This window comes from Felis catus, chromosome C2 (assembly GCF_018350175.1).
Source record: "Felis catus isolate Fca126 chromosome C2, F.catus_Fca126_mat1.0, whole genome shotgun sequence".
NCBI lineage: Eukaryota > Metazoa > Chordata > Mammalia > Carnivora > Felidae > Felis > Felis catus.
The window spans coordinates 65,811,943-65,839,860 of NC_058376.1; the positions used below are offsets into that span (position 1 = coordinate 65,811,943).

Sequence of the window (27,918 nt, forward strand, 5' to 3'; positions counted from 1 at the left end):
CTGATGAATGGATAAAGAAATTGTGGTTTATAGACACAATGGAGTACTACATGGCAATGAGAAAGAATGAAATATGGCCCTTTGTAGCAACATGTATGGAACTGGAGAGTGTGAGGCAAAGTGAAATAAGCCATACAGAGAAAGACAGATACCATATGGTTTCACTCTTATGTGGATCCTGAGAAACTTAACAGAAACCCATGGGGGAGGGGAAGGAAAAAAAAAAAAAAAAAAAAAGAGGTTTAAGTGGGAGAGAGCCAAAGCATAAGAGACTCTTAAAAACTGAGAACAAGGGCGCCTGGGTGGCGCAGTCGGTTAAGCGTCCGACTTCAGCCAGGTCACGATCTCGCGGTCCGTGACTTCGAGCCCCGTGTCAGGCTCTGGGCTGATGGCTCGGAGCCTGGAGCCTGTTTCCGATTCTGTGTCTCCCTCTCTCTCTGCCCCTCTCCCGTTCATGCTTTGTCTCTCTCTGTCCCAAAAATAAATAAAAAACATTGAAAAAAAAATTTAAAAAAAAACCTGAGAACTGAGGGTTGATGGGGGGTGGGAGGGAGGGGAAGATGGGTGATAGGTATTGAGGAGGGCACCTTTTGGGATAAGCATTGGGTGTTGTATGGAAACCAATTTGACAGTAAATTTCATATATTGAAAAAAAATAAAATAAAATAAAATAAATAAAAGAAAATTATTATAATTATTATTAAAAATAAATAAATAAAGATCTGAACCTAATAATAATAATAATAACAATAAAAATGTTTCTAATTAGCGATCACAACTTTAATCAGAATTATGCTGGGTAAATTCCTAGCCAGTCTGTGACACTCTGTGTCTCCATGAGATGACATTAGGTACTAAAATTTAAGTAACACACTAATATGCACATCTGTGCATATTTAAAATTACAGAAAGTTTAAACTTTCGCTACAGTTACAACATATCTATAAATGGTGATATAATATTTAATTTGGTCACATATAGATGTTTTATAATTTATATGATATGCTTGCTCCTATTTTGGTCTATGGCATAATAAAGGTATCAGGAATTAAATAAAAAGGTGCTATGGCTAACGAAATTAAAATGCATAAATGTCTATGAAAAATTCACTTGTCAGAAAGATGACAGGTTATCTCTAATATCTGAGTCATGAAAGTTTAAAAGGTGAAGGTTTCACACTTTAAAAAGTATACAAGAATTTAACAAAACTCTAGCAATACCTACTTTGCAGCTTCTCCCCTTGACATTAGATGCAATAATATAGTTAAAACACATCCAGCACTTTTCTTGCTTCATAGTAAGTACTTTTTAAAGTGGAAAGTTGTTCCATTTTTACATACCTTGACATAGATCACAGGGAGCGTCTGTTTGGCTCGACTATAGTGTCTGGCAACTCTGTATACTGTTTCCGGAACATAGTCCAGCACCAGATTAAGATAGACTTCATCTTTCTGAAAGAGTTTATTAAAAACAAACAAACAGAAAAAACAAACTTAGAAACTAGTTTTTTAAGTATTCCAATTAGAGTAAAATCTCTATATAGTCACTTATTCAGATTTTTTCCTACTTATTCAAATTTTTAAGAAAAGATTCATGCATTCAATTTTAATTATACAAAAATAATTCAGAATGTAACCATAGTAGTGAAAGCAAGTCTACCTTTTTACTAATAATTTCATGGAAAAAACATAGCCATTTCAATACTGTTAAGATTCCTAACTATATTTAAACTATTATTTTGGTTATAAGAGGATATCACCTGTCACAAAATTTCATCTTTTTTTTAATATGTCTATTTATTTTTCAGAGAGACAGAGAGAGAGAGCAGGGGAGGGGCAGAGAGAGAGAAGGAGATAGAGAATCCTAAGCAGGCCATGCACTGTCAGCTCAGAGCCCAACATGGGGCTTGAATTCAGGAACCAAGAGATCATGACCTGAGCCGAAATCAGGAGTCAGAAGCTTAACCGACTGAACCACCCCAGTGCCCCACAAAATTTCATATTTTCTGGTTTGAGAACCAGTACCCTCATATCCTATAAGGAAAGCTGTCACTGTAGTAGAGTGAGTACTGAACTGGGAGCTAAGATTTTCAGCCCTCGCTCTGTGCTAATGTATGCAAGTCAATCTCTCTAGGCTTTGTTCCTTAACTATAATATGAAAAATTGGGCTAGATGGTCTTCAAAATTTCTCTAACCTCTACAAGGTTCTATGGTTGTCTAATAGTCTGTAATTAGTAGAATAACCACTGTTTTCTACAAGTAACTGAAAGAAAAAGAGTAACTTATAAGGAGGCGAGTTACCATAGTCACAAGTTTATTGCAGGTCATATGTTTAAACATCCTTTCTCAGCAGCCTAAAGACACGAATCCAAGATCAGTGGAGAGAAAGAAGGGAATTCCAACTAAGTACAAACTAGGAAAGAGGGACAGAGTACTACCCTTACTCTCTTCATGTGAATAATAGCAGATAGATAAAATGAAGCAGAAAACAAAGTTGAGAATCACATGCAAATCCAGAACTGGCTACTGAATGGGAAAATCTGTAAGTAAAGAAACTTTCACAATCTTCCTAATTTGAAATCATGTTATCTACCAAAATGAAGTGAAAATTTTCCATTTTCAGCAGTTACTGAAAATTTTTCATGTTAATACTGACATTTTCCATGTCAGTAGCCACTGCAAAGGAAGTAATAAGGGTGTAGGTATAAAAGAGATGACATCTAAATTGAGTATGAGAGGAGCACTTAAGGCATAGAGAAAACTGTATACAAGATATGAGATCAATGAATACAGTGGAGCACAGGAAACAGTTTAGTGAGAGAGTATGCCACTGACTCTATTACCTTTGCGTTATTGCTCACTCCCGTTTTCTCCTCTCTTCTCTCCATATCCAGCTTAAATTCCACAGTCTACCATTATCCTCACTCTCTAACACAGGGGTCAGTAAACAACAGCAAAAGCCTGATGCCTGTTTTTATAAATAAAGTTTTAAGGAGCAAAGCAATGCTCATACATGTACGTATTGTCTATGGCTGCTTTGGGGCTACACTGGCAGAGCTGAATAGTTATAACTGAGACTTTAGCCTGCAAAACCAAAAATATTTATTATCTGGCCCTTTATGAAAAAGTGTGTCAAGTCATATCTGTTCAATAAGCCACAACCGTGGTTAAATCCAGCTTTCCATCCATTCCATGCCTGCACCCAAACTGCTGAATGTGGCTAAAACTGTGGTGTTTGTTTCTCACATTAAATTCATCATCAAGAAATTCAATTGGCCCAGCAATAATATATTTGCCTAGTCCATTCACTTTTCCAAAGTACCATACTTGATTTTTTCTGTCCTTCTCTTTGATTTCCGATACCCCTCTTTCCATTTCACCCTCAGCTGATGTCCTTGCTTGCACCACTACATGCACCCATCTACATCATCTAATTCCATATGCTCTTCCTTCCCTTCTCTAACTAAACTAAGTTCCTTTTTAAGGTAAACCCTACTAAACATAAAATAATGATTATATATACACACATACACACACACATACTATTCTGCTTTTCCTAATCACAATCAGTGCTTCAGCAATTTTCCTATCTCTCTCCATTAATTTTTCTCTCTTTGGGAGCATTACAGTCTGTACACAAACTTGCTGTTATTTCTCCCATTGTTAAAAAGAAAACTCCTTCTAACTGCACTAATTACCACCATATTTTCTGGCCTCCTATAACAGTAAAATTCCTCCAAAGAGGCGTCTAAACTGACATTCTCCAATACCAGTCTCTTCTCATTTTCTCTGAAACTCACTCCAGTAGGATTTCATCACCACTGCTCGAGCAGAATTGTTCTTCAAGATCAGTAATCTCCTTGTTGCTGAATCCAATGCCAATTTTCAGTCATCATTTTATCCTTCCCTTTCTACGTGACTTAGCACCACTATTTAACATAGTTGGATCATGTTCCCTTCTTCCGAATGCCTGCTTTACTTGGGTTCTAAAACACTATACTCTTCTGGTTTTCACCTTACCTCAAAGACTACTCTTCTTGCTCTCCATTTCTGGCTCATTCACTTAAGGAATGGAGGATCCCAGGGCTCAGTCCTCCAATCACTGTTCTTAATGTAAGCTCACTCTCGTGATGATTTCATCCAGTCCGAAGGTTCAACACTACTCTACACTGATGACTCCCAAATTCATATATATGCTGGGCCTCTGCTTTTAACTCCAGGCTACTATGTCAAATTGTGCACTTAACATTGCTCAGGCTGAAAACCTTAGAATCATCATTAATTTCCCACCCCCATCTTTCTCTCACACATATACATACACCAAAAACATACTAATGTTTCCACCTTTAAAATTTATTCAGGATCTAATCAATTCTTACCATCTTCACTGCTACAACCCTAGTCTCCACCACTACCACTTCTCACCTAGATTATTGCCAATATCCTCCTAAATGGTCTCCTTGCTTCCATCTTTACCCTTTAATCTAATATCAACAAAACAGAAGTTAGATTGTAGCTCTTCCACTCTATCTCACTAAGATTTATTCTTAGTGGTCTGCAAAGGCCTCCACACATACTTCCTTATTTTCCTGTCCTCTACTTTACTGCTGTTCCCATTGCTCACTCATCTCTAGTGACAACAGCAGCTTCCTGCTATTTCTTGACCACGTTTGGCAGGCTTTCACATTCAGGGCCTCTATACTGATTACTCCTTCAGCCTAGAATATTCTCCCCCGAGACATAAACACACACCTCACTTGCCTCACCTCCTTCAAATCTATGCTAAAGTGTTACTGTTTTAGAGTGGCTTTCCTTAATTGGACTCTCCCCAATTCCTCTACCCCAAAATCCTACCTACCTTCCCCATATTATTTTTTCCCAAGATATTTATTGCTTTCTAACCACATAGTTTACATTGTCTGCTTCCCCCCCAACTAAGCTCAATGAGAAATAAGACTGTCTTTTGTTCACTGCTCTTTTCCACCTAGAATATTGCCTACCACATAGTAGGTACTCAATAAATATTTGGTGAATAAACTAAACTCAGAGGCAATGAATATTATTTAAGAATTAGGATGACAGTCTTACAAGTCGGCTTTAACTCAAACAGCACTGTGCAAAGTGGGATATGGTAAGGGGGCAAGGAGGAGTTAGGAAGTTTAAGAGTGAAAGCAGTGTCAGCCTCTAGAAACCTGTAAGAATCCAAGGCCTACATCAGGGCTTGGGCAATAAGGACTGAAAGAAAAGGGAGGTTGGGAGGGGCAAGTATATTGGCTAGCTAAACATGAGAGTAACAGAGAACCAGAGAAACAAATAAGTTGAAATTAATTAAACAGTCTCTAAATTTTCACTACTATCATTGTTAGAAAAAAATGACACCACATTTTTTTTCCTGTACACCTAAAATAAATTAAGTTAGTGAGAATTGTAAGTAAAATAAGTATATGTTTAAGGACGCTCTTTCTTGTAAAATAAGAAATAAGGTCATTTGCAGAACTAAAGGTAGTGAAAGTAATACTGCAGGCTAAGAGAAGAAAATTTCACAGGGCTCCTGGGAGGCTCAGTCGGTTAAGTGTACAACTTTGGCTCAGGTCATGATCTTGTGGTTCGTGGGTTCATGCCCCGTGTCAGGCTGAGACAGCTCAGAGCCTGGAGCCTGCTTCAGATTCTGTGTCTCCCTTTGTGTCTGTCCCTTCCTGACTCACGCTCTGTCTCTCAAAAACAAATTTAAAAACATTAAAATTTTTTTTTTAATTTCAGAGATGAAGTTTAGACAAGAAGCTTCAAGTGAAGTTGAGGTCCAATAAAAGGAACACATAAATAGAACATCCAGCTGGTGTCAAAGGGATGTGTACATAGAATTCAAGTGATGGTAAGCTTTGGGTTTCAGAAAGGTCACTAACACAGGTGTTAAAACTATCCTTTAAAAAAAACCTGATTAGCTAATTACAGGGTTTCTTAATTTTAATAAATCATTTGACAGAGTTAATTATGATATATTTATGATTTATGAATGACCTGAAGATATGTATAGCACTGTATTACAATTTAACTAATTTGCTAAACAGTATACCAAAAATGAAGAATAAAAAATGAAAACATTAATGTCAAATTCGAGAAGAGTTTCTAGTTTCTAGTTGTATAAGCTCTGTCCTTCCCCTGTCCCAATCAATATTTTCAAAAATGACTTCGTATATTAGGGGTCGCAAAAGCAAATGCCTTCAATGGCTAAGCAACAAATGTAAATGTGTGAGGCCAAAATGGGTACTGTAGTAAGGGGTAGTGGTTAATAAATCAGATAGATAGTACAAAACTTAACTGTAAGCATCCTAATTCACAAAAAATTAACAGAATGCACTAGCCAAATAAAACACATCAGGGGATGAACGTGGCAATTTACAATTTCTGACTTTAACACAATCACCAAAGACTAACACAAACCCAAGAAGAATGGCTTAAAATGGAAGACCAAATAAGAGTTTAAAGAACTCTAATTCCCAGGTTTCCTGGGAAACCTACAATATAATATTTAACAAAGATAAATACAAAACCCTATGATTAAACTCAAAGTATCAATTTATTATGTAGAATGACAGATAAGACTTGACAGCAACTCAGTTGGAAAATAAATGATAGGTGTAATGAAGAGAACTCAAAAGGCAATCTACATTGAGGTGCAGTTAATGAGAAACTTAATGCAATATTAGATTACAGTTGAACTATTATGTTCAGATCAGTAAAGATAATTCCACTCTACTTGGCACAGTCCAGGCTTCATTTGACATAAGGATAAGTATCCATTTTTAGGCAATGTATTTTATTCCTAATATTAAAAAAGCAGAATACACCAAAGAAAGATTAAAGAAACCATGTCTGCTATAGGTTGAATGTTCTAATTCACTACGCTATGAGAAATATGGGATTTAAATTATATTTAGACTACTGCTTTGCAGATTAACATAAACCTGTCTCTTTGCTCAAATATATTTTGTTTATTCACTCCATTAATTCTCAAAAACTTGCAACTTCTTTAGAACCATGCAGGACATCTGTCCATTTTGTAAGTGAAGTATAAATGTCCATATACATTTAAAACTGTCATTTTGAATGTCTTCATTTTCTGAAACATTGAAGGTGTCTCGTTATACTTAAAGGCACTATAAATACCTTTTATTTCATTGTTCTGTGCTTGTATTAAAATCACATCCACTTTTTTTTTTTTTTTTAATCTAACTGGATCCTAAGGTTGGAAACCAAAGCAGCCAACTAATAACACTATCACTGCTCTTGATTTGAAATAAAAGGCTCAACAATATCATGTTCTTTAAATACTCTTATTAAACTTACAGACAGATATTCTGCTAAATGTAATAGTCATAGGAATAATCCCTGAGGAAAGTCCATCTGTAGGAAACATCAAGTACAGAAAAGACTAATATTTTCACATTCCAAAAGTAGTTTTATTGGGAGGTTCATGAAAAATATAATTCATAGGACAGGGTATGCTAATATTTTAAGAAAGGACCACGACTCAGCTTTTCTATCACTTGTAATTTTCTAAAATATCCTAGGTCTGCCATATTCTCAATGTAGTCTCTCTCTTTTAGGTTACTAGACAATATTTGAATACTCACAGCTTAGCTATAAGATTTAAAAGCCAAATATAAAAATACAACATGTAAAAACTATCATTTGAATGGATATGCCTGAAAACAGTCTCTCACATAATGAGAAAGTACTAATTTCAAAGGACAATTACTAGGTTTCCCCCAAATTTACTAAGGAGTCACTGTTATATACCTTTTAAATTTTTTTTAATTTTGCTTTTTTTTTCTTTACATTTTATTTATTTTTGAGAGAGAGACAGAGCACAAGTAGGGGAGGGGCAAAGAAAAAGGGAGACACAGAATCCGAAGCTGGCTCCAGGATCTGAGCTGTCAGCACAGAACCTGATGCGGGGCTTGAACCCACAAACCGTGAGATCATGACCTGAGCCGAAGTTGGATGCGCAACTGACGGAGTCACCCAGGTGCCCCACGCTATGTATCTTTTAAAAAGAATTCTGCTAATATACAAAATGGATCTTATTCAGAAATCTCTAAAATATTACATGATGTACAATTTAGGGAGTATTTCTCTCAGTGGTTCAGTTTTTCTAGTTGTCATTTTAATTAACAAACTACTCTCTAATTGCTGGTAATCACTCCTCTGTGAACTCTACTCTAAAACCATTCAGTCAGGAATAAATTTAAGTGATAAAACTTTGATCACACCTAACAACTAAACAAGAGCTGAGACAACTCTATCCAACATTTGGAAAATATACAGATGATTTTTGAGGTCAAGGAGGTCAAGGAAACAAAATTACTTGAGGCTGCAGCTTTAAGCAAAATCATGCTATAATTCTAAAAATTTGATGGAATGCAAAGCGGCTTATCATAGAACCCCAGTAGAAGACATTCAACAAAGTAGACAGCCCAGGATTCTCCTCAGAACTGGGTTTGGGAACTTGACTAGCAAACCTCCTCCCCAAAAACCCAAAAAACAAAAAACTTAAAAATGAATGCCTTTTCTCCAATGGGTGTGCCAGAGTAGGCCAGAGATGGGAATAACACTAACAGTAAAGTGGGTCGATTAGGGAAAGGGAAATATTCTTTTCCTTGCAAGGGGTGGGAATGGGGAAAGGGAGACAAGTACCTGGCATACAAGATAATGGCAAGCTTCATCCTCATCTCACATTATATATAACACAAAATAAATACCAAAACTACAAAAGTTAAAAAAATACCAACTATAAATCTACCAGAGGAAAACATGAGTGTGTTTGCAATCCTGGAGGAAAAATATCTATAAGCTATTAAGGAAAATGATGCCATTAAGATTATATAAAAACATAAAACTTTTATACAACACTCTGGAAGGAAAAAAAAAGAGCCAAATTTTAAAAAAGGACAATATTTTTGTCCACCAAAAACTATTAGAACTAATTAATGAATTCAGTAACATTGCAGGGTACAAAAGTAATATACAGAAATCTGCTGTATTTCTACACACTAATAACAAAGTAGCAGAAAGAGAAATTAAGAAAACAATCCCATTTATACCTGCATCAAAAAGAAGAAAATACCTAGGAATAAATTTATCCAAGGTGGTAAAAGACCTATACTCTAAAAACTATAAAACAATGATTAAAGACATTGAAGACAACACAAACAAAAATGTACCATGCTCACGGACTAGAAGAATTAACATTGTTAAAATGTCCATGTTACCCAAAGCAATCTACAGATTCAATGTAATGTCTATCAAAATACCAAGAGTATTTTTTCACAGAACTAGAAGAGATAATCCTAACATCTGTATGGAACTACAAAATATCCCAAATACCCAAATCAATCTTGATAAAGAAGAGCAAGGCTGGAGGTATTACAATCCCAAACTTCAAATTACACTACAGAGCCATAATAAAAAAGTATGGTACTGACACAAAAACAAACACATCGATCAATGGAAAAACCAGGGAACTCAGAATTAAACCTACCTTGGTCAATTAATCTACAATGAAGGAGGTGAGAATATAAAATGGGGGAAAAGACAATCTCTTCAATAAATGGTGTTAGGAAAAACGGAGAGCTACATGTAAAAGAATGAAACCAGACCACTTTCTAACATAAACCATAAAACTCCTAGAAGAAAATATAGGCAGTACATTCTTGGATACCTGCCTTAGCAATATTTTTCTGGTTCCATCTCCTCAGGCAAGGGCAACAATAACAAAAGTAAACAACTGGGACTACATTAAACTAAGAAGCTTTTACACAGTGAAGGGAACCATCAACAAAACAAAAAGGCAATCTACTGAGTGACAGAAGATCTTTGCAAATGATAGATCTGAAAAGGGGTTAATATCCCAAATATATAAAGAAGTCATACAATTCAACACCAAAATCACCCCAAATAATCCAATTAAAAATGAGCAAAAGACCTGAATAGATATTTTCCCAAAGAAGTCATAGAGATGGCCTATAGGCTCATGAAAACATGCTCAATCTCACTAATCATCAGGGAAATGCAAATCAAAACCACAGTAAGATACCACCCTCACACCAGTCAGAATGGCTAGTATCAAAAAGACAAGAAACAGCACAAGTGTTGGCGAGGATGTGGAGAAAAGGGAATCCTCATGCACTGCTGGGTAGGAATGTAAATTGGTGCAACCACTGTGGAACAGTATGAAGATTCCCCCCAAAATTAAAACTAGAACTGCCATACAATCTAGTTCCACTATCTGGGTATTTACTTGAAAAAAACAGAAACACTAATTTGAAAAGATATATGCATCCCTATGTTTACTGCAACAGTATTTACCACAGCCAGGACATGGAAGCAAAATAAGTGTCCATCAATAGATGAATGGGTAAAAAAGATGTGGCATATATACACAACGGAATATTACTCAGCAATAAAAAAGAATGAAACTTGCCATTTGTGACAACATGGATGGACCTAGAGAGTTTATGCTAGTGAAATAAGCCAGACTAAGAAAGACAAATATCATATGCTTTCACATAAATGTGGAATCTAAAAGAAAAAACAAACAAACAAACAAAACAGAAAGAGACTTCTAAATACAGAAAACAAACTGATGGTTGCCAGAGGGGAGGGGAATGGGGGGATAGGTGAAGGGGATTAAGAGGTACAAACTTCAACTATAAAGTAAGTAAGTTACAAGGATGAAAAATACAGCATGGGGAATGTAGCCAATAATATCATTAATAATTCCGTATGGTGACAGGTGTAAACACACTGATCATGGTGAGCATCTTGTAATGTACGTAGTTGTCAAATCACTATGGTACACTGAAAAATACTATCACACATTGTATGTCAACTATAATTTTTTAAAAATTGACAACTTGGCAAAAAAATTTCTGCTCATATAGGACAAATGACTAATGTTTTTAAATTTCATTTTTTTAGAGACAGAGTGTGCGTGCAAGTAGAGGTGGGAGAGAGAGAGAGAGGGAGAGAAACAGAATCCAAAGCAGGTTCTGCCCTATCAGCACAGAGCGCGATGTAGGACTCGAACTCACAAACTGCGAGATCATGACCTGTGCTGAAGTCAGATGCTTAACTCACTTAGCCACCTAGCTGCCCCTAATTTGTTTTGTTTAAAATACAAATAACTCATTAATTATGACCGAAGTCAGTAAGAAAATACTAACATACCGATGAAAAAAAAAATTAAAAGGGACATAAACAAATGGCTGATAAGTCCTACCGATGGCCAATAAAAATAAAGATGCTTAACCTCATTCAAAATTAAAGAACTATAATAAAAATAACAATGAGCTATCATTGTTCACCTAACAAACCAGAAAAGAAAATTCAGAGAATACATACTGAGAAAAGTATGTATTGGGACAGGGTCATTGTTCAATATGAACTATTATACACTTGTGCTGAAAACCCCAAACTCTTGCAACCTTTTGGGAAATCAATGCACTAATATAATACATCCCAAAGAGATGTACAGAGATCCAATTCAACTCAGCAATGCCATTTCTAGCAATCATGTGTATGAAAATATGTCTTTGCATGTGCACACACAAAGACAGTTGGAGGGGTGCTTGGGTGGCTTAGTTGGTTAAGCGTCCAACTTGGGCTCAGGTCATGATCTGCGGTTCATGAGTTCAAGCCCCGCATTGGACTCTGTGATGACCATCAGAACCTGGAGGCTGCTTCAGATTCTGTGTCTCCCTTGCTCTCTGCCCCTCCCCCACTAGTGCTCAGTCTCTCAGTCTCTCTCTCAAAAATAAATAAACATGAAAACAAACTTTAAAAGACAGTTGGAAATTTGCGTAGAGCAAGAAATTAAAAATAATCTGCATGCCAGAAAGTAGAGACATGCTCAAAAGCAAAACTAAACAAAAGCCCACATGAATAGGGTATGTCAAAAGTAAACAGAAGCTAACTGGAAAGAGCTCCCAAAGGCCAAAGCTGGAATAGTCCGATCAATAAAATGACTAAAAAGATTAATAAATGGGGGAGAAAAGACCATGTCTCATGCAGAAGAAATCCAAATAATTATGTAGCCGATCTGCTCTTAAGGAGAAGGAACATAAGTCCTCCCTTCTGAGCTGCAGGTTTCCTTCCAAAGTAACTTCCTTACAAAGGACAGAGCATGGAAAGCTGCAGGGGTGGGAGGGAAGGGGTATAACTTCACAGTGGAGAAAACTGAAAAGTATTAGGTCAGCCAGGTGATCAAGGTTAATAACATCCACAAGTTGTGCTAATGGTATATGCCATTGATATGATGTGATGAACACAGCACTGTGGACTTTTACAAATAACCAATTTATTATGAGATACATATCACACAAACCCCAATAGTGAGGCAAGCAACCAGTACTCCTCAAAACTGTCAGTCACCAAGAGCAAGGAAAAGTCTGCCACAGTCAAGAGGTGCCTAACAGACAAAATAACTAAATGTAATGTGGTAGCCTAAATGGGATCATAGAAGAGAAAAAAGCATTAGGAAAAACTAAGGAAATCTAAATAAACTATGGAATTTAGTTAATAATAATGTATCAATTTGATTCATTAATGCTAACAAATGTAACCATACTAATGTAAGATGTTAACAATGGGGGAAATTAGGTGCAGTGTCTATGCATATAGACATAAAACACCATATTGTTATATTTTGGGGAATGAGGGCAACATGTTTCAAAATAATATGAGTATTATTACATTAACATGTGATATACATGCTCATATATGAATACAGGAAATTTACTTCTACAGAGAGGGATTTGAGGATTTAGATATCAGGTTAAAGATTTTACTTTATCTACTGTCCTGTGTTATTTCAATTTTTTTCTAATATGAACTGTAATATTTTATAGTTTCATTAAAATATATTAAAATAACATAAAAACAAGGTGGTAACTGATATTCAAAAGAAACCTATAGATTCACATCTTCAAACAAATGACAGTTATCATCTCACTTGCTATCATTTATAATTTATGAAGAGCCTTGACAATTCATCTACCTCAAGAATTTTGCATTATCTACACATTCATTCTCTAGTTCACACTCCTATTGAAAAACCTGCATTGATCATCAGGAAAATTTTCATACAGATAATATGTATACCACTTTAATAGAATTCAACATGAAATTTTAAGTAACAAAATTGTGGAGTTATTTACACACATCTTTATTTCAGTAAATAAAATTCTCTGCTACCAGTGATTTTCACAAAATAAGGAAGGTGAAAGAGAGAAGATAAAGGAATGGAGGAGAGTTGTATTTTGTAAAGCAGACCAGGTGTACACAGTTATAACTTTGTTCAGCATTTCTATACGTACACCATTTCTAGAACTTGAGATTTCATTTAATTAAAAAGTAACAAAAGACACTTTTCACATAGGGAGGCTGACCTTGATCCAATCAATCACTTATGAACTCCTTTCTACATCCCTAGCCTCACCTCCCACTACTAGACCCACACTCCCATACTTTATATACCAGAACTTTCAAAATACTTGTATCTCTTCTACACAGACTATGTTGTTTAACCTCACCAAGCATTTCAAACATTCTGTACTTCTAACCTGGCACACTTATACTGTACTATTTATCTAAAGAGCTCCTCCTCAAAACCCTAAGTATCATTTTTCCTATGTAATTCCTTTGCTGACCACTCTGGATAATTTATTACTTTTCTCTATAGTATTTCTGTTCATAGTGCAAGTAACTGTTATTCCATTTGTCATTTTACAGTATATTTCTTTTCTTGTCTTTCTCAAATTCATTTAGACAGACCTTATACTTTGTCTTTGTACCTAAAACACTATATAGTGCCAACAGGCTGAAATTAAAACGAACTTGGAAGATTTCAGAGAGTGGGTATTTGGAAAGAACACAGACTTAATAGCTGAAGAGTCTACAACTATGTGGCAGTAAGCACCACATAAATTTTGGATATTATTATCACTGCTGCTATAATTTTTGTCATAGAACAAAAGGCTATTTACTCTTTTCTAAAAATTCTCCAAAGTAGACACTATACAACTTCTCCTTGTTTAGCAATAATTACTGAGATATTTTTAAATGTTATATTTCTAATACACTACTCCTGGAGAAATTTACATTCTGTGCTAAATAGTATATGTAACATACTATACAGACCCTGGAGACAGACTTTCTAGAGTTGACTCCTAACTTTGCCACTCAATAGCTGTAGGACTCTCAGGTAACTTACTTAACTGCAATTGCCTCAGTTTCTTCTTCCATAAAATGGGGGACAGTAACAGTACTCATTCTTTACGGGGTCACTGTAAAGTTTAAGTGAGTTATAAAGTACATGTAAAGTGCTTACAGCAATACCTGATGTAGAGCAAGTGTAATATATATTTGCTATTATTAAACAATAAATTGTAAAATAGTCAGTTAATGTTTATTAAGTGTTAATTATATGCCAAGTGCTATGATAAGCACTTAAACTTATTACACTTTTTTCTTACAAAACCCTTACTGTATAGATGAGAAGGGGAAAAGGCTTACTACAGTAAGTATCTTGCCCAGTCATACTACTATCAAGTGGCAGAATTGGGATGCAAATCCAGCTAGTGCTCTTTAATTTTCAGAACAGATTCACTCCTACCCTTTCCTCTCCAGGGCTAGTGACAAACAGGCATAATCAAGCACAGCATTCTTCTCTCTGATCCCAAAAGCAGTGGTAGAATCTTCCTCTGCATACAGCCCTCTACACAGTTACTATCAATAGAACAAAGTTAATATGAGGAATGAAATCAATTTGTCATCCTTGCTATTTAAACTGCCTCTCATGCAAGTAGAGGGAGAGTTTTATTTTAAGGAAGGCAATTTCTTTATTATCCAAGTAATCAATCTATGATGAACAAAGGTAAGATATTTTCACACGTAAGTTTACGTATAAAAATTTTTCTTAAAAAATTAATTTAAATAAAATTTAAGGCTCCTGTAAAGACACAATGTGGTTTACAAACTATGTCCTTCAGAGTCCTAGGGTTCTACAGAGGTGAGCTGCAACTCAGGAAAAGCAAAGTCAGCTGGCCCCATACCCCAGTTTGAACCAAAGCAATTTTCCTTTTTATCTGTTCTATTTATAGAATAGGGGTTCTTCATAAAATTTTATTTAGGGGGAAAGGAATTTCTACTGCCAAATACTGATATTGAAAAAACACCATTCTCTAGGGTACTCAGAATTCACAAAAGTATATTAAGCCTAGACTTTCAAAACATTCAAAAATCCCATTTTTCCTCTGGTCAAGGAGAAAGAGTGCTATTTTTTCTGAACTAAATCAGTTACTAAAACCTACTGGGTAATCTAAAATATACTAATTGACTACATGATGCTCTAGTTACTATAGCAAACACTAGTAATTCCAATCAGAATACTACAACTAAGACTAAGTAACACCTCTGGTCTCTGTTCTGACTTAATTCCTCCTTCTTTTAGTCATCCTAGTTACTCCTTTCCTCAGTTATATGCTAAGAGCTGATTATTCATAATCCCTAAATAAAAATACTGTTTAAAATGGCAGAGTGGAGCAAAATAAAGACAAGTTCACCAAAACAGATATAACCTTTCAAACTGTGATCAGTGGAAATATCTGCCAAGTATTACAGCAATCCTACTCTAACTTCATCCACAACTAAAGAGTGCTTATGGATAAAAATTATGATGAAGCTTTGGGATAGCTTAGCTATAATTTTAAAATTAAAAATAACAATGTGGGAGTAGTTAGGGGGTATTATGCAGTTCAACAACTCAGTGAAATACATACTATATAACCAATAACCAGAAATATTATGAGATCTCCAATATTTAATAAGATTATAAATAATCATACAATTTTGTAAAACATGTACAAATAGAATGAGATATGTAGAGATGTAGAAGTTAAAAGTCAGGATAGAAAGAGAATGAAGAAGGCTCAGGACAGATGAGAATCTATATAAAGATTTGGAAGGATCAGGCATTCAACGAAAGATGGGAAGAAACCCAATGAAAGAAGAGTACACAAACCCAGAGATGAGGCTGAAATCCACAGAGAGAGTAACCAAGAGAAAGAGCAACACACAGACACCAGAGTTAAAGAGGGAAAACAAATGAGGGGGTGACATAGACCAAGAAAGAGGGACAGAAACCCAGACCAAAACATAGAGAGACCCAGAACCCAGAGTAAAAGGAGCAAAAACCCAGAAAGTAGATGGAGGAGACTAAACAGAAGTGAGACAATAGGCATAGAAGAGACAGAAAATGGTAGAGAGATAATGATGACGATGAAAAGGTTACAAAATATTTCATATCTGAACTCATACATCGACTAAGTCTTTCATCCTTATAATCTTGAAACAATGAATTCTGCTCTTTCTCAACCTCAAAATTTCTAAAATCATCCCCCTAACTGCCTCCTCACATCTCCTTTGGGCTCCTGTTCTGACCACTGATCTCCTGTCCAGATGGTCCCCTAAGCTCTCTGAAACCCCAAAAAGGAACTCTTTTGAATCCCAGTCTCTTCATGGAGGCTTTTTATACTGCTTTGCCCTTACACTGCTTTTCCCCAGATCCACCTGGATCCCACCCAAAGGCAATGGTTTCCCTACAGCTCTCTCAAATGAGGACTCTTCTCACCCTCAACACATTCTAGGACCAGCAGACAATACTTGGCAAACTGCTGGCTCTTTGCTGTGCTGGTCTCAAACAGCCCCTCTCCCAGAACTCCTAAGAGCTCGTTCACATGGCTACACAACTCTATCAACCCAACTTTGTCAATATCATTTCTCCACTTAGCACCCCACTTCCTGACACCACCACCACCACTACATGTGAAATCATACATGTATCTAATGGGTATTTCTATTTGCTTGTCCCAGAGACATCTCAAAACTATTAACTTGTTACTTCCTCCCCCCCCCCGATTTATATATATATAAACATAAACACACACACACGCACGCACACACACACAGGCAGTACACCAAGCTTCTCTTCAGACAGAAATCATCTTTAAAGGTCTGTAAGAATTTCCTAAGACATTTAGATCCCTTTCTACAACTGTAGTTCTAAGTTCACTCTCAGTAATCTACTCTTGGAGAGTCAGAACTGATAATAACAAACCTAAGCTCCTGGGGTACCTGGGTGGCTCAGTTGGTTAATGTCTGAGTTTTGATTTCGCCTCAGTCACGATCTCATAGATTGTGGGATCAAGCCCTGCCTCAGGCTCCATGCTGAGCGTGGAGGCTGCTTCAGTTCTCTCTCCCCTTCTCTCTCTGCCCCTCCCCAACTAGCGTTCTCTCCTCTCTTGCTCAAAATAAATAAATATTTAAAAACAACAACAGAACAAACCTGAACTCTCAACCCTAGAGCAGAACCCGTCTTTTCATATGGGACATATTAGTTTATTACCTGGTCTCTTGAGTAATGTTAGCCCTGCCAGAACAATTCAGAAGAATGGAAGTAGATGGTGAGGAAAGCAAGAAGAAATCATCTTTTCGGTGGCTAGAAGATCATGGGAGGTCCTGCACCTGTGTATTTCTGCATATCTTCAGAAAACCTCTTTTTGTTAAGGAAGGATCATTATTTTCAGCAATATATCACAACTTTTTTTTCCCCTTTCTGTTTTGTTAATGAAGCTATCCAAAATTAAGAGGAATCTTTTTTTCCACTATGAAAAATTTACAATGCTCAAGAGAAAGTTCTGAGATAAATAAAACATTATAAAGTAGTTTCTTTTTTATAATAGAGGTTCACTGTCCTTCTGGTTAACCTCCTTTAATAACTTCTCAATTGCTCTTTATCTATAAGACCATTTTTAATAATAAGCAGCTCTAAACAGCAACAGGGAGGAAAATCATCCATTGGGATACACAAATAATAGTCCATTGTCACTACCAAGGCAGAATTAAGTGAGGGTGAGGGCAGACTGTGATCAGGGCTTCCACCAGACCAAAACCAAATAGGTAAGCCTTTTGATGCCACCACAAACACAGCCTTATATTCAAAAGTTTGATATTCTTCTTTTTCTGCTCTTTATCTTTGTAAGCATTAAATGAGTTAATATTTGTAAAGTACTAAAAACAGTATCTGCCATATAGGGAGAGCTAATAAAGTAATCAGGAGAAAATGTTTAGGGGCTTTGATAATTCTGACCTCTACTTTCCTCCCTGAGGTATTACTATGTCTAGCATCTAACAACAAAAAGTCATGAGGATGCAAAATTCCACTGTAAGAGTGCTGTGAACATAACAGATGTTCCATAATTTTATTTGGGAAGGGCCAGGAAAAAGTAAAGAGATATCAAAACAAGTAAGATTAAAGACATAACACGCTGTTTGCTAGGTTTTTAAGAAAAAAAAAAAAAGTGGCATGAACCTCATAATTGGCTTTAGAAACAAAAGAGCTCAAATACTTATAAAGGCTTACAGTCCCTAATACAAGCACCTGAGAAACAAGAGTCACAAAGGAACCAATTTGCTAATTATCATTGCTAAAACATTAGCTGTGACTCACACTCACACACACACACACACACACACACACACACACACACACACATATAAATAACATTTATGTATCTACAGAATGTATATCAGTCTTGGCTTAATACATAGGCATCTTCCCATATTACAGGCTCTGTCATGAAAAAAATAACTTCTAAGGAAATAACCTAACTAAAATTTAATGGAAAATGATTAAACTCTGATACACTGGGAAGTAGTACATGAAGTAAAAAGAACACTGGGCTTAGTAGTCAAGAGGGATTACAGATCTAGGAACTTAAGATAGTATGTGCAACTTGACGTCAAAAATATCAAATGAACCTATCCAAAGTCATATTTATTTAGCCAAAAAGACTAAGTGGTTTGTTATTTGCCCTGCCCCCTCACCAGAAACCAGTAAAGTAGAAATTTAAGGAAAATACTGAATCTGGGAAGAAGGGACAGTGAACAGGCAGAAAGAAGAAGGTAAAACAGAAGAAACAGACTTTCTGTGCTTCCATCTCCAGAGAGCACAATGACATTAATTATTATTATTTGAAGAGAAAAACCAAAAGGGTCAGGGATTCACAGTACATGGTCTTCTTAAGTTATCCTTTGCTTTCACAAAATTAAATGCAATCATAAATAATCGCCATGTATAACAAGCTCTATAATACTGTACCTTTCTAACTTTCTCCCTCACCAAGGATAGGTTAAATTTGCCTCCCAATGTTGAAGTCTCATTCTGGTCCTACTAAAGTCCTCCTGTTCCCCTTTCCCTCCAATACTTCCACTTAACAAAATGACATCATTTTCCACCCTCTAATAAACAACTAGAACTATCATGTGGCTCCAGAAACGCATAAGGAACACAGAAGTTTAAAAAATAAATAAATATATGTGTGTGTATGAGTGTGTATGTTTGTGTGTGTGTGTGTAAAGAACTAAAGACAAATGTTCCAAAAAAGAAAATTCTTCAAAATTCATTTCCCTTTATCATCTCATTAACATTTTCTGATATAACTACTGATAGTCAATGATTATGTCTTGAGCTCAGGATTACTAGGGCTTATGCTTTAGAATTCTTCCACTTAATATTAGCAAAACTGTTTCACTCACTGGGCCAGGGTGGGGGATCGGGTGCAGAACAAGGACGATTTTTAGAATAACAAGTCTATCACAATATTCAGTACACACTTTCTTCAAGACCTACCTTCTCACCACTTGAGTAGAAGAAATAACGCAATCGGACTATGTTACAGTGATCTAGCTTTCTCATGATTTGGAGCTCTCGGTTCTGAAAAGGAAACACATGAAAATATTTTTTAAAGGATAAATGCTATTCACCATATTGACTACGATACTAAAATTTCGTAACAATAAACACTACAAAGAACAGGCCATGGATATGTTACTAAAAAGTATGGTCTAGGGGTTCGGAGGCTGGGCAACATAGGTGAAGGGGATTAAGAGGTACAAAGTGCCCACTGTAGAATAAATAAATCATAGGGATGAAAAGTACAGCACAGGGAATATAGTCAATAATACCGTAATACACTTATCGTGGTAAGAATTTCATAATGTATATAACTGTCAAATCACTATGTTGTACACTTGAAATTAATATAATATTATGTCAATTATACTTCAATTAAAAATTTAAAAACTAAAACAATAACAAAAATTGTCTAAACAAGATAAAAAGTATGGTCTATACTGACCTGCAAACTATTTATTAGTCTATGAACTATTTACTACTGCCTTGCGATAAGATAAACACAGAAATTGAGAATAAGTGCTTAGAATCTTTCACAGCAATTTGACAGAATAATTTCATATTTATGAATCTTAAGAGTGGGGCCTATATTTTGTATTTTTTAATTTCACTTTTCTAGTAATTGATTTGTATTTTATGTTACAAAAATATCAGTCTGATGAACTGGAAATTTTTTTAACTAATACTTCACAACTAATAGCTTGAGAAGCAGTGATCTACATTATGACAGAGATACCTGGAATGAGCTATTATTACCGGAATCTTTCACAACTATAATAAAAATCAAGCTTCTCACTAAACACACAAATTTGGGTGCAAAGAGCTCTTACAAGCCCCACTATCTTCCAAGATATGGTAAAAAAAAAATTTTTTTTTGAGAGCCCCATAAGAAAGGTTCAGCTGCTAAGTTTTACAGAGTTATAATAGGACATCCCAGAAACTGTACAGTCCTGATAAATTTATAAACCACACAAATAATTTTTCCTTTGGGGAGTTTCAAAGTTATGTTCATTCTTCATGAAAAGAAACCATCAAATAATATGATGGCTTCTTAACAACATAAGTTTTTGCAGTAATAAATTCGAAGAGTATATATTAACAAAGAAGATACATTCCAACAATATACTTGGCTGTCAAAAGTCCAGTTAATAAAGGCAAATTACATAACAGAAAAAATATTAAAAAGTACCAGCTATATGATCAGGAAATATAAAATTTCAGGTAAAATAGTGAATTAGAAGAGCTACAAAACATAAAAGTTAATATACCTGGGAATCTGGATGGAAAAAATGCTTTATGGTTAGAAAAAAAAAAGCCAGGGGCGCCTGGGTGGCGCAGTCGGTTAAGCGTCCGACTTCAGCCAGGTCACGATCTCGCAGTCCAGGAGTTCGAGCCCCGCGTCAGGCTCTGGGCTGATGGCTCAGAGCCTGGAGCCTGTTTCCGATTCTGTGTCTCCCTCTCTCTCTGCCCCTCCCCCTTTCATCCATTCATGCTCTGTCTCTCTCTGTCCCAAAAATAAATAAACGTTGAAAAAAAAATTAAAAAAAATAAAAAAGCCAAAAAAAGAGGGGCTGGGGGTTGCACAGCAGATGAGGAGCCTAATCAGCAGAACTATCCTAGAACAGAGTGGTCTCCAGCTCTTAGATGATAGAAGGGGCTCCTGGGTGGCTTAGTCAGTTGCACATCTAACTTCAGCTCAGGTCATGAACTCGCCGTTTGTGAGTTTGAGCCCTGTGTCAGGCTCTGTGCTGACAGCTCAGATCCTGGCGCCTGCTTTGGATTCTGTGTCTCCCTCTCTCTCTGCTCCTCCCCCACTTGTGCGCTCTCTCAAAAATAAATAAATGTAAAAAAAAAAATTTTTAAAGAAAATAATTTATGTAATACTAACCAAAAAAAAAAAAAAAAAATCAAACCTGGACCTACAAATGGCACCTTGAAAAACGAAGGCCACACATGAGAACAGAGGAACAAAACCATGAGAGGTAAGCAAACAAAAAGCAACATGGCACAGGTAATTCCAACCATAACAAAAACCACATAAAATGTAATTTACTAAGCACACAATCAAAGGCAGAGAATGTCAGATTCCATAAGAAAGCAAGCTCCAATTATATTCTCTCTCTAATACACACTTCAGATTCAAAGACACCAACAGCTTGAAAGTAAAAGGATGGAAAAAGATACAGCAAGTAAACAGCACCAAGAGATCTGGAGCAGCAATGTTATTAGCAGACAAAGTAAATTCTGAGAGACAGCAATTTCCCCATTTCCTACCAGATAAAGTCTAAATCACTTCATATTCTGGTTCCTTATTATCAGCTTCATGTTATCTTCCACTCATAACCAACATGATCATAACTAGATCCCACTTCTCACTCTTTCTGCCCATATTATCTCATTCCCAATTCTAAACCACTGATCACATCATCACTGGAATGTCTTGATCCCTCCCTTCCACCTACACACATTCTATCCATCCTTGAAGTTCCTATTCAACTCCCACCTCTTTCACAAGGCTATCCCCAGCTGTTCCAACTCACACTAATCTTCTCTAATCTCTAAATTCCTGCAGCACCTACCAATATTTTAGAATTGAGTATATACTTTCTTGGTTTTTATTTTTGTAAACTGTAGTTCAATAGTGTCATATAAAAGAATGCGTTTCAAAAAGTACCTTATAGAAATCAGATACTACATTGTAGTCACTGTAGGGAAACACAACACACACTAACACAACTTGTCCAACTAACTTACTATACATGTGCCTTAAGAAAAGCTGAATTTTGTATCTTTCTGTAACAGAGACGGAGCTCTCAAAGCTGGTTACTTTGTCTTTCACAGAGTAAATTCCCTGTTTTTATAATTTCTTCTGCCTTACAACTTGCTGTAGACCAATATTCTCAAACTGTGGGATCAGCCAATCAGGAAATGAGAAGGGAGTGAGTAAGGAGAAAAGAATAAGAAGTTTAATACAGTAAGACTAAGGACTTTTTCATCAAACTTACTTCAGTTATTTTTCTGTGCACTGGGTTGCAATGTAAAATCTACTTCTTACTACAAGATCATAGTTAAAAATTTTAAATCCATTGTAGAAAAACAACCTGTCTATAAAGGCAAATTTTTTCCAATACAGAAACGATAAAAACTTACATGTAAACTATTTTTATCATTCCCACCTAAAACAAAATAAGAGAAAACAAAAAGACTGCTCAAGATGGAATAAATAACACACAAGTATAAGAAAACCTGAAAGGTACATTTAAAGGAAAAATTATCCTTTTGGTTTAACCAATAGCCATTAACATATATCCTTCTCTAAAGTAGACAGGGGCTATTGTTCATTTTTACATCATTTGACATCTCACACTTTAAAAAAAGGGGGGGTGGGGAGGGGTACTTCCAAAGCTAAAAGCACTGTGTCAAGGGAATCCCTAAAGGGTACTTTATGTACCCTATGTAAAATTCAATAAAGGAAAAGCTAACTTTTAGGTGAAGTAACAACCAGAAAGCTTAATAATACTGTAGATGTCAGGTAGGCAGCATATGGCTATCATCTTCTCTTCTTCACCAAATTTCATTCCACTGGATCTTTCCTACCATAGAAAGTTCCATTTTCATAAAATCTAGTAAAATAGGACTGACTTCAAAAGTTTTGCTTCAGGGGTGCTGGGTGGCTCAGTCGGTTAAGCGTCCAACTCTTGTTTTCCACTCAAGTCATGATCTCTCAGTTGGTGAGTTTGAGCCCTGCATTGGGCTCTGCACTGACAACAGTGTGGACCCTGCTTGGGATTCTCTCTCTTTCTCTTTATCTCTGACTCTCCCCTGCTTACTCTCTCTCTCTCTCAAAATCGATAAACTTAAAAAAAAAAAAAGTTTTGCTTCAAAGGCTATTTTTTCCAAAACATACCTTCTTCTTCAAAAAGGAATTACCTAAAGTTCCATCATCCTTCTTCTGAAATCACACTAGGACTGAAAAAGTGTTTATTTCAATCCATTTCTAAATCTTTGATTCCAGAGTAAATTCAGATACCCCCAAAGACCCTACAATTGGCTAGAATGTCACCTCAAAATAATTCCCTGTGTACAACAAATATTTTGAAGCTAATTATGTGTCAGAGCCAGGGCTCTGAGCGTATAAAAATTCATAGTCCTCACAGTTTTCAATGGGTAAGCAAACCAAACAATTACAATACAATGTGGAAACTGTAGGTCACTCAGTGCGATAGGGTAAAAGGGGATTTGGACCTATAAAAATTTTGCTTATTAGTACCTTGAAAAATTCGGGAAAGAGACCTGGTGGAAAGTTTTAAATATAATGCTAAAAAGTTTGAATACTACAAGCCATGAAGAACCACTAATATGTTCTAAGCAAGAGATTTGTTTTGGGAAGATCACTGGTTATCAAAAAAAGTTTTTTGTTTTTAAGGAGAAGATAAATTAAACTAAGACCTGTACGGAGGTAGAAAGAGTCAAGACAGAAGGAAGAGAATGGCTCTGAGAGGTAGATCAACAGTTATTTGATCACATACTGTTACTGCTTTGGTAAATGGAAGGAGGGGAGTGATAACTATCAAACTTCTGACTCATGTGACTATTAACATGGCAATAGAGTTCACTGGCCTAGGAAGCTGTTTTGGAAGAAGGAAGGAATGAGTTCAGTTTGGGACACGTTTAGCTTTAAATGCCTGAAGGACACAGATATGGAAAGGTCCAGAAAGCAATCTGATATGTTCATCTTATCCTCTAGCAAGAGGTCTAGATGGTTCTTGAAGCTACAGGAATAGATAAAATTGCCTGTAAAATAAGAAGGAGGTAGCCAAAGTCTCCAGGAGCAGAAAAGCCTATAAAGAACACTGAAAAAGAAACTGGTTAGGTAGTAAAAACCTAGACGATGGTGTCACATAAGCCCCAAGACAGGTAAGATATTCTGAAGAAGATCCTGGAGAATATGAACATTTAGGCAGACAGATGAAAAGGAATCATACAAGAAACTGAGAATGAGCAAAGCTGTAAAAGATGAATCACCAAAATAATACATTAGAATAAGGGTCAGTCAACATTTTCTATAAAGGGCCAGATTATAAATACTTTAGGCTTGCAGCCCACAGTCTCTGTTGCAATTATTCAACTCTACAGTCAGAGAAGAAAAGCAGTCAACAATATGCAAAGGAATGGGTGGCTATGTATATCCCAATAAAACTTTATTTACAAAAAGAGGCAACAGGCACACAGTTTGCCATCTTTTGTTCTAGAAGCCAAGGAAAGAAAATTCTTTATATATTCAATCTCTTTCACAACTTAGCACGCATGCGTGCATGCATACACACACACACACCCACATCGTATATATAGTGGACTTTCTAATATCAACTAATGTTCTGGAAGTTTACTGTAACATTTTTCTTTTACATTACTATAATTAGACATATATAAATAAATAATCTAAATTGTGAATTAGATATAAAATACATACTGCTCAGGTAGGCTTAAAATCTTCTACAAAGAAATTTCAATTTTGAATCCTCTTTCTCTCTGACCTCACATTCAATCTGTCAAAAAATCCTGCTGGGTTCTACTTTCAAAATATATCCAAGGGGCACCTGGCTGTCTTAGTCAGTAGAGCATGAGACTCTTGATCTTGGGGTTATGAGCTGGAGCCCCACAATCTCTAAAATCTAAAAAAAAAAATTTATATAATTCTCCAAGCTTTTAGCAATTGCACTCTTGGGCACTTACCCCACAGAAACGGAAATTTATGTTCACACAAAAACCTATGGATGAATGTTCATAGCCATATTATTCAGAATAGCTACCAGATGTCTTTCAAAGGGTGAATGGATAAACAAACCATAGTATACTATACTATGAAATACTACTCAGCAATAGAAAAAAACTAATTATTGACATATGCAACAACTTTAATGAATCTCCAGAGAATTATGCTGAGCAAATAAAGCCAATCCCAAAAGGTTACGTACACTATTTATTCCATTGATAAACATTCTTGAAATAACAAAGTTATAGATATGGGAAACAGATTGCTCGTTGTTGCAAGGGTTTTAAATTAGGGGTTAAGAGTGGAGGAATGGCAGGGAGAAAAATAAGTATGGTTATAAGAGGATCCTTGTGATGATGGAACTGTTCTAGTGAATACACAAAACTACACATATAATAAAACTGTATAGAAGTACACACACACACACACACACACACACACACACACACACACAAGTAAATCTGGGGAAATCTCAACAAGACTGGTGGATTGTATTAATGTCAAGATCCTGACTGTGATGCTGTGCTATATTTTGTAAGATGTTACCACTGAGGGAAACTGGGTAAAGGGTACATGGTATCTCTCTGTATTACTTCTACAATTGCAGATATATTTACAATTATCTCACTACAAAAAACAATAAAAATACATGGTGTGTGTGTGTATCTCCAGGGTGTAATCATTTCTCACTACCTCTCTAGTGCAAGTCTTTCAGCTTCCCTCTGTTCACTTTCCATCTATGTTCAACAAAGCAGGCAGAGTGATTTTCACGTTTTAAAATATAAAATAGACTATGAGATTTCTCTGCTTAAAACCTCCAGTGGCTCCCTACCTTGAAGAGAGTTAAAGCCAAAATCCTTACTATAGCCAACAAGGCTTCTCCCAACTGCCCTACCCATTGGAGAAAACATTTGTAAATCATATATCTGATAAGGAATCTGTATCCAGAATAAAGAACTCTAGTCAACAATAAAAAGCCAAAATGAGCAAAGGAAGGACTTCTGGTCTCCAGCCCAGTATGTAAGGAGCTTGGAAGTCATCCTTCCCATCTTCACAGAGCTGAACAAACTGAAAAAAAGTCAACAACTCTTCTTAAATCCATTAAAGAATTGAGGGCTCACGTGGCAAACCACTGCCCTAAAAACTGGAAACAGGCACATATACAGAATCACAGCTTACTGGAGCAGAAACCCAGGAGCAGAAACTGCCTCTGGAGTCAGTTCCAGTAGAGGAAAACCTAAACTGTAATGGACAGAGGAGCAGTATGAACAAGTCTGGGAGTTAAAAACTCCAGAGGGGGCCTCCACATGTTTCTCAGTTTTATTTCTAGGAGCCCTACCAGGTCCTTACAGTGAAAATCTAGGAAATATCTGGAGATCAGATGAAACATTTATAAACAGGCCCAAGAGTATTCTGTTTTGCTTGTTTTTTTTTTAATGTTTATTTATTTTTGAGAGAGATAGAGTGTGAGTGGGGAGAGGCAGAAAGAGAGAGAGACACAGAATCCAAAGCAGGCTCCAGGCTCTGAGCTGTCAGCACAGAGCCCAATGCGGGGCTCAAACCCACAAACCGTGAGATCATGACCTCAGATGAAGCCGGAGCTTAACCGACTGAGCCACCCAGGCACCCCAGAGTATTCTGTTAAGACCTGCCCTCAAAGAAAACTATTCTACCAGAGCAACTGAACTGGAGGAAAAGAAATACCCAATTCTAGCCTTCTCTAGACTTAGATGTGGGGAAAAAGAAATACCCAATTCTAACCTCTTCCTATGTGTGAGAAGAGAGATATCAAACTCCAGCCCCTTCTAGTCTTCTTATCTCACCTATGAGAGGGGAGGAGGATTAAAAAACTGAAAAAGCATTTGTAAAGGTCAAGCCCTAAAAAAGACCTATTACCTAAATAACTTTTAGTGAATATATCATAACCAGCTTTCAACAAAAAATTTACAAAAAAATACTAAAAGACTAAAATTAAAGTGTGACTACACATAACAGGCATCAGAATCACTGAAATTTAGTGGAGATGTTCAAATTATCAGACCAGGAATTTAAAACAATTGATTAATATAGTAAAGGCTCTAATGGAAAAAGTAGGCAACACAAAAACAGATGGGTAATATAAGCAGAAAGAGATGGAAACTTTAAAAAGAGTCAAAAGTAAATGCCAGAAATCAAAATCACTGTTACAGAAACTAACAATGCCTTTGATGGACTCATGAATACACTGGACATGGCCAAGGAGAGAACCAGTAAGCCTAAAGAAACGTCGATAGAAATTTTCAAAACTGAAATGCAGAGAAAAATAAAAAATAAAAAATAACTGACTATCC

General features: G+C 36.1%; 1 protein-coding gene across 3 annotated transcripts in view; it reads right to left on the reverse strand.

Moving 5' to 3' along the window:
- Window positions 1–27,918, reverse strand: part of GSK3B (glycogen synthase kinase 3 beta) — a 197,802-nt gene that overhangs the window by 87,960 nt on the left and 81,924 nt on the right. For all 3 annotated transcript variants that reach the window (XM_003991674.5, XM_003991675.5, XM_019839811.3), the window contains exons 3-4: window positions 19,750–19,833; window positions 1,341–1,451 (exon numbers count right to left, since the gene is read on the reverse strand). In XM_003991674.5, coding sequence (XP_003991723.1) covers window positions 1,341–1,451; window positions 19,750–19,833 — 195 coding nt within the window. The remainder of the gene's footprint in view (window positions 1–1,340; window positions 1,452–19,749; window positions 19,834–27,918) is intronic.